Source organism: Palaemon carinicauda, chromosome 14, assembly GCF_036898095.1.
Source record: "Palaemon carinicauda isolate YSFRI2023 chromosome 14, ASM3689809v2, whole genome shotgun sequence".
NCBI classification, from domain to species: Eukaryota; Metazoa; Arthropoda; class Malacostraca; order Decapoda; family Palaemonidae; genus Palaemon; species Palaemon carinicauda.
In genome coordinates this window covers 41,732,928-41,741,539 of record NC_090738.1, presented here as the reverse complement: position 1 = coordinate 41,741,539, position 8,612 = coordinate 41,732,928, and the positions used below count along the sequence as shown (strand labels likewise).

The following is an 8,612-nucleotide window of genomic DNA, read 5'->3' as shown; positions in this document are numbered from 1 at the left end:
ACTGTAAAATGCATTGTAAAACTTCAATTATTATTATTATTATTATTATTATTATTATTATTATTATTATTATTATTATTATTATTACTAGCCAAGCTACAACCCTAATTGGAAAAGCAAGATGATATAAGCCCAAGGGCTCCAACAGGGGAAAATAGCAAGTGAGGAAAAGAAATAAGGGAATAAATAAATGATGAGAATAAATCAACAATATATCATTCTAACAACAGTGACAGCGCCAAAACAGATATGTCCACTATAAACTATTAACAACGTCAAAAACAGATATGTCATATATAAACTATAAAAAGACTCATGTCAGCCTGGTCAACATAAAAACGTTATACGTTAGTTCTTCTAAATACTCTTATGCATCATATATACTAAGCATACAGTTAATTCTGATAGCCAGGCCTTCTCCATCATGAGGCTCAATACTACACTGTACTCTAGGAGATTTATTCCAGCTGTGACCAAGTTGTGGAATGATCTTCCTAATCGGGTAGTTGAATCAGTTGAAGTTCAAAAGTTCAAACTTGCAGAAAATGTTTTAATGTTGAACAGGTTGACAGTTTTTCTATAGTTTATATATGAAATATGTTTCAATGTTTTTAATATTCTTAAAATATTTCATTTTAATTGTTCATTGAATCTTATAGTGTCTATTTAATTCCTTATTTCCCTTCTTCACTGGGCTATATTTCCTTGTTGGAGCCCTTGGGCTTAAAGACTCTTGCTTTTCCAACTAGGGTTGTAGCTTAGCTAATAATAATAATAATAATAATAATAATAATAATAATAATAATAATAATAATAATAATAATAATAATCACCTAGGATTCATAGTTTATTTCCCTCCTGAAAATACGTTCTCTAAAATACCTTATTATCCCGAGATTAAAAATAGATGCTTTAATATCAGGGGATCTTTCACTGAAATATTGATTACAGTCCTGGATTGTGGATCCGAAAGGCAAGCCGAGCTGGACACGCAAAGGTTTAAATATTAATGGCGAGATCACGATAAAGTATTCCGGAGGCAGAATGCATAAACATGTTCGTTTCTCTTTCCCTCCCCCTGCACTTTCTAACGTTTAATTTCGACTGGTCTTCGCTTGAATTTCTATCTTTAAACCCTTTCGCACGAGTCTATAGGCCCTTTAATATCATCTATCAACATTGTTAGTCCCATTACACAACAGGGTCGGTCGCTCAAGGTCATCTACTTCTTCGTGCAAGCCCATACGCCCTCTGGTTTCTTCTTTTTCTTTAGGGCTGTGGACTCTTGGTAACGTCTCTGCTTGGTGATCACCAGACTGGGGTTCGAGTCCCTCTAAAACTAGTTAGTTTCTTTATTGTTTGCAACCTCATCCTCCCTGTGAGAAAAGGATGGGGATATGTGGGAGCCTATACTGTAGGTCTACCTGCTGAGTTATCAGCAGCCATTGCTTGGCGTTCCCTGGTCCTAACTTGGGTGAAGAGGGGCTTGGTTGCTGATCATATGTATATATGGTCAGTCTCTAGGGCATTGTCCTGCTTGCTAGGGCAATGTCAGTGTCTCTTGCCTCTGCCATTCTTGAGTGGCCTTTAAACCTTTAAACTTGATTTTTAGTTTGGCCAGGAGAAATTTATAACTTCTAGGTTAAGTTGATTAGATTGATGTCTTTGCGTATAACATATAGGTAAAAATTTAATCAATGTACACATTATATAACAATGTAAGATTGTTTATGAATAAAAAAAATACAGCATTGCTATTTCAATGGCCACATTGTGCTCTTGATTTGTGGCTCTTCATAAAGATGAAGGAGGGGGCAGAATAACACTATTTTTGAAAAAAAAAAAATAAAAAAAATAAATAAATAAATAAAGGGGGGGGGGAGAGACGATATTAAGATAAGTTTTGCTTATTGCTTTGGGGAGAATAACATGGCAGAAGCTCATTTTCGCGTGATTATCCTGCCCCAAATTATTGTCATTGAGACAAGAAAATGGGCAATTTTCAAACGTAATAGGATCTTATTGAAAAGAAGGCTGATTTGGTCTTTGTCTTCGCATATTTTATGTACCGTACCCATAGTAACTATAGTCCATTTCTTTTAGCAGGCCAGATTTGCACCGACTCGCAACGGTGCCCTTTTAGCTCGGAAAAGTTTCCTGATCACTGATTGGTTAGAATGATCTTGTCCAATCAATCAGCGATCAGGAAACTTTTCCGAGCTATATGCAGTTCTATGAAATTTTCAAGATCGCAAGATGTCGAACATACATTCCCTTGCAATTGGCTATACTGCATTGATATAAGCGTTTCGAACAGATTGTCATATGCTAACTTTTAGTACTATTCTAAGATTTATTTAGTCTTCCAATAGATCTTAGATACAACTAACAAATGATTTGTTTATTTTTCTACGCATCAAGCAGATGCAGCAAAACCAACATGAAAATGAACGCATGCCTCACTCAAACAAATATATATATATATATATATATATATATATATATATATATATATATATATATATATATATATATATATATATATATATATATATATATATATATATACATATATATATATATATATATATATATATATATATATATATATATATAGATATATAGATATATATATATATATATAGAGAGAGAGAGAGAGAGAGAGAGAGAGAGAGAGAGAGAGATACATATATACATATATACATATATATATATATATATATATATATATATATATATATATATATATATATATATATATATATATGCATATATATATATACATATATATATCTATGTGTATGGGCATATATGTGTATATATATATATATATATATATATATATATATATATATATATATATATATATATATATATATGTATGTATGTATGTATGTATATATATATATATATATATATATATATATATATATATATATATATATATATATATATATATATATATATATATATATATATCAATTTTGCAATAATCTGTACACAAAACACAATTCATTAAAGAATTTATTCTTAATATTTAGTTATGAAAACAATAACAAAAAATATAACAAAAAATAACAAATAATGGAACTCGCTTTTCTTTTTGTGGCTGAATTGCTAAGTTAATGGAACCTTAGTTTCTTGTGCCCGGGTTCGATTCCCCGATGACCAGAAGCTATTATCTTTGAGTTGATTCCCCCTTGGGTCTCTGATCCCGAGGTAGAGAGAGAATCCAGTATAATATATGGTTTATGTGAATATGAAAAACACGTTTAAATGTACAAAATTATCATTCCTCTGTTGTATTTTCAAGTTTTTATTTGGGTAGTTGAATCGGTGGAACTTCAAAAGTTCAAACTTGCAGCAAATGTTTATATGTTGAACGGGGTGGCATATGTCTCCTTTTATAGTTTATATATGAAAGACCCGTTTTAATATGGTTACTGTTCAATAAATATTTAATATTAATTGTTTATTATTTCTCATATAGTCTATTTACTTCCTTTATTTCTTTCCTCACTGGGCTATTTTTCTCTGTTGAAGCCCTTGGGCCTATAGCTTAGCCTACAGCTTTTCCAACTGGGGTTGTATGTTAGCTAGTAATAATAATAATAATAATAATAATAATAATAATAATAATAATAATAATAATAATAATAATAATAATAATAATAATTCGGCTTCTGATATTTGATCCATTGTATTTCAGATTCGATATTCGTCTTGTCCTAATTTATCTTTGTTTTCCGCTATTTTATTACTATTATTATTATTATTATTATTATTATTATTATTATTATTATTATTATTATTATTATTATTATTATTATTATCATAAAATATAATTACATTTCATTAATTTACATCATTCCAGTAACTAACCCATAACCAAACTACAGATTTGAACTAGTAAATTATTTAAAACAAAATATATAAATATAAATCGAAATATATAATTTATAGGGATTTAATCGGATCTAGTCCAGCTTTCTTAATTATTTTAACAACCAATATAAACCTTTATTTATTTTTTATTTATTTATTTATTTTTAAATAGACCTTCTTATGCTACTTTACACTTGAAATATCCGTAATCTTAACCGTAATTTTTCCGTAAATATATACTGTTCTCCGCCGTATTTCAGTATAATACAGGCGACCATAATTTTATCCTAATTTGTTATTATCTTTTACGGGTTGGTGCCGATAATATCACTCCTTTACTTCAATATATCCGTTACTATTATTATTATTATTATTATTATTATTATTATCATTATTATTATTATTATTATTACTTGCTAAGCTACAACCCTAGTTGGAAAAGCAGGATGCTATACGCCTAGGGGCCCCAATAGGGAAAATAGCTGGCAACATTTATTCCATGATTTTTAACGTTTTTTTCACAGCAAATATTTAACACCGCATCTTTTAAACCCTGATTTGATCAACATTTGAATTATTCTACAGATATTCTTTGCCTCCGACTTTGACCTATATTAATTCTATATTTTTCTATATGTCCAGGTTTCTGTCGTTTGTAGCACTACATGCCACGGATGTGGTCAATCTCTCCTTGACTATTCTACAAATATACTTTCCCTTCAAATTTGACCTACTATTGGACAATGCTTCATCATTAATTCTATATTTCTTTATGTCCAGGTTTCTGTCGTTTGTAGCACTGCATGCCACGGACCTTATTTTCTGCGTCTTTGAGAAGGAACATCATCAAGATTCCTCGACCGCTGCTTGAGCTATTCTTATTCGGATTCATCATCATTTTCGGACACGCAACCTTCTTCGTGGCTATGGTTTTCATTTTCCTATTTTCGAGACATAGCTTTTACTTATTACTTTATGGCTACGGTTTCCATTTTCCACATTTTCTAGACATAGCTTTCACTCGTTACTGCCTTATCTTTTTATTATTTTATAGTATTATCTACATTGCTCACCTTCCAAATGGAAAACTAAAAAAAAAAAATAATAATATTTTCATGTGCAGTTTAAAAGTTTCAAAGTTTTGATGGCCGCTCATGAATGGCAAAGGTAAGGGACAGTGACATTCCTATCAAGCAGGACAATGCCCTAGAGACTGACCATATATACATACTGATCAGCGCCCAAGCCGTCTCTCCACACAAGCTAGGACCAATGAGTGTCCGCCCAAGGATGGTGAGGCTGCAGAAAGCAAAGGAACAAACGAGTTTGAACGGGACTCGAACCCCAGCCTGGCGATCACCAGTCAGGGTCGTTACCCTGATTTACAAGAAGATTATAAATTAAAGTTTAAAAACATAAATAAAAAATATAGGCCTTAGGGATTTTCGCCCTTGACAGTATAACTTTACCGCAAAAATAAAAGGAAATAATATAGGACTATTTAATAAAATAAAGAGCATAAAAAAAAAAACTGTATTCAATACTCAACATGAAATGAAAGAGCAAAAGGCGGGTATACAGGCGAACAGTTCGTCGAACGCGGTACGACAAACGAGTGTTTGAACTGATGTTCGAAGGTGTGAACGGGGTATTTGGTTGTCGAAAACGTTCGTCGAACGGTTTGAAGAAAGTCCGTTCTCGCCTGAATTTTGTAGGCGGGGCTTCATTGTCCACAAACCTTAAGCATTTGTGGTTGATTCCAACTCTTCGAACCGTCTGACAAACAGGTTCGACAACCGGGTTCGACCGTGTAAACCTCACCTAAGATACGTATAACCCTGATATTTAAAAAGAAAAGTGTAAAGTACATAACTAAAGTAGAGCATGAGTCGTCTTCTATAGTTTATATATGAAATATCTTTTTTGATGTTACTGTTTTTAAAATATTTTATTGTTAGTTATTTTTCATATTGTTTATTTATTCCACTATTTCCTTTCCTAACTGGGCTATTTTTCCTTGTTGGGGCCCTTGGGCTTAAGCATCTTGCTTTTGCAACTAGGGTTGTAGCTTAGCTAGTAATAATAATAATAATAATAATAATAATAATAATAATAATAATAATAATAATAATTATAATAATAATGATAATAATAATAAAATAATAATAATAATAATAATAATAATAATAACAACAACAACAATAATAATAATAATAAAATAAGAATTACTGAAGGATCTACTTCATTTCACATCCTTTCCGTCTTCAAAATCCACCAAATTTAAACATCTATTTCACAATATAACCGCGCTGTTTTTATCTATTGCATAACATGAACAGCCCCCCTGGTCCCAGCTCCGTGCTATAGTCCCAAAAATGTACGAATCCAAGAATAAATTTTTAGGAAAAACGTACATAGCAACCGACAGCTGACCCCTAAACCCGTGTGGGCGTTGATAGACAGATCACCGGGGAAACACTGATGTCCATTTCGCTGATGGGAGAATAAAATGCGAATATCTCTCCCCTCCCCCCCCCCCTCTCTCTCTTATAATCCCCTTCCCCCCTCCCAGTATGCCCCCATCCATCCTATTCGTCCGATGGCTTCAGTCTACCAGAGAGAGAGAGACATTCAGTTGCTGCCTGGCTCTCGTGAGTGCAATGTGTTTATCTCCAACGCGTGGCACTGTCAGTCTGCACGTGCTTCCGTCCGCTATTGGCGGCTCAGTTGTGAGGTGAACTGGTGCTCCTATATGCCGTAATGCATTACTAGTGATGTTATTATGACAATATCTTATCGCGAGATAACTCGTAGCTTCTGGAAAAAGATATTCTAAAACATATCTCAAAAGATATCCGCGCTATTGTTCGCGACTTTCGTGGAAGAAAGTTGCTGTATAAAAAAACTTAGTTAATAACTTGGGTGTGTCGTGAACCTTCTCTGGAAATGCCTTTTAAAATGTTTAGGGAATTCTTGAAGATGGTGAAGAAGAACTACATAGTGATTCATTATCTTTTGATCACCGTTTCCTTAACATGTAAGTCATGGATTCGGATATAGATATATATATATATATATATATATATATATATATATATATATATATATATATATATATATATATATATATATATATAATACATAAATATATATATATATATATATATATATATATATATATATATATAATAAATATTGAGAGCCTAAATTGTAAAACTAATTTGTAATCAATTAAATTCAGAATGAATTTCTAATTCTAAAATGATGAAGAGAAAACATGTATTCAATAAAACAGTGAAAAGTACAATACATAAATTATATATATATTCACACACACACACACACACATATATATATATATATATATATATATATATATATATATATATATATATATATATATATATATATATATATATACAGATATATATACACACACATATATATATATGTATGTATATATATATATATATATATATATATATATATATATATATATATATATATATATATATATATATATATATATTTATATATATATATATATATATATATATATATATATATATATATACACTATTAATACTTGCAAAATTAATAATTTACAATCTATTTACAGAGCAAATGGGAGAAGGTACGTCATTTTACACACACACACACACAAGGAAAAATAAAAAACTTAATTTATAAGTAATACAATACGAAGTATAGTTGTTAATCAGAAATGTATTAATTCAAGTAATGTACTCTTTGGTGTTCCTCAGGGTAATGTTTTCCTACAATATACGCACGATGTTCGGACCATCCTTTGCATTCAGCCTTGCAAGACCCAACTTATTTCTAATTAAAGCACATATCTTGAATTCCACAAGAATACATAGAGCAGAATTGAAATCAATTCTTAAAGCTAAAATGGTCTAAACAGTCAACTGTCACTTTCAACCTCTAGGCATTACTAGGTATGCAACTTAATATTAACAGTCTTGCCTTCTCCAGCCTAATGTACAATACTATACAGTATTCTGTTTTTATCCTTTCAGGGGGACTATTTCGTACCCCCCAAATTAAATAAAATTAGTGGTTACTATATATAAATATATATATATATATATATATATATATATATATATATATATATATATATATATATATATATATATATATACATATACATATACATATATATATATATATATATATATATATATATATATATATAAATTATATATATATGCATATGATGAATTTTGACCATTTAGACGTGTCTTTCATATTCAAATAAGCCATATATTTTACCATCTTAATATCTGTATTCTCTTTTATATCTTAGGATCAGATCTCGAGGTATAAGAGAGAATCAAAATTTTAAGGTAGTAAAATATATGGCTTATTTGAATGTATGTATATATATATATATATATATATATATATATATATATATATATATATATATATATATGTATATATATATGTATATATATATTTATATGTGTGTATATGTGTGTGTATATATATATATATATATATATATATATATATATATATATATATATATATATATATATATTTATATGATTGTGTATATGTGTATATATATATATATATATATATATATATATATATATATATATATATATATATATATATTTATATGATTGTGTATATGTGTATATATATATATATATATATATATATATATATATATATATATATATATATATATATAT

General features: G+C 29.4%; 1 protein-coding gene across 1 annotated transcript in view; it reads left to right on the top strand.

The window, feature by feature from the left end:
* The first annotated feature begins 6,548 nt into the window (after positions 1-6,548).
* The window catches only part of LOC137653175 (cell adhesion molecule Dscam2-like), an 88,494-nt gene continuing 86,430 nt past the window's right edge, over positions 6,549-8,612 (top strand). Inside the window, exon 1 of the mRNA XM_068386558.1 lies at positions 6,549-6,922. Coding sequence (XP_068242659.1) covers positions 6,832-6,922 — 91 coding nt within the window. The 5' untranslated portion in view covers positions 6,549-6,831. The remainder of the gene's footprint in view (positions 6,923-8,612) is intronic.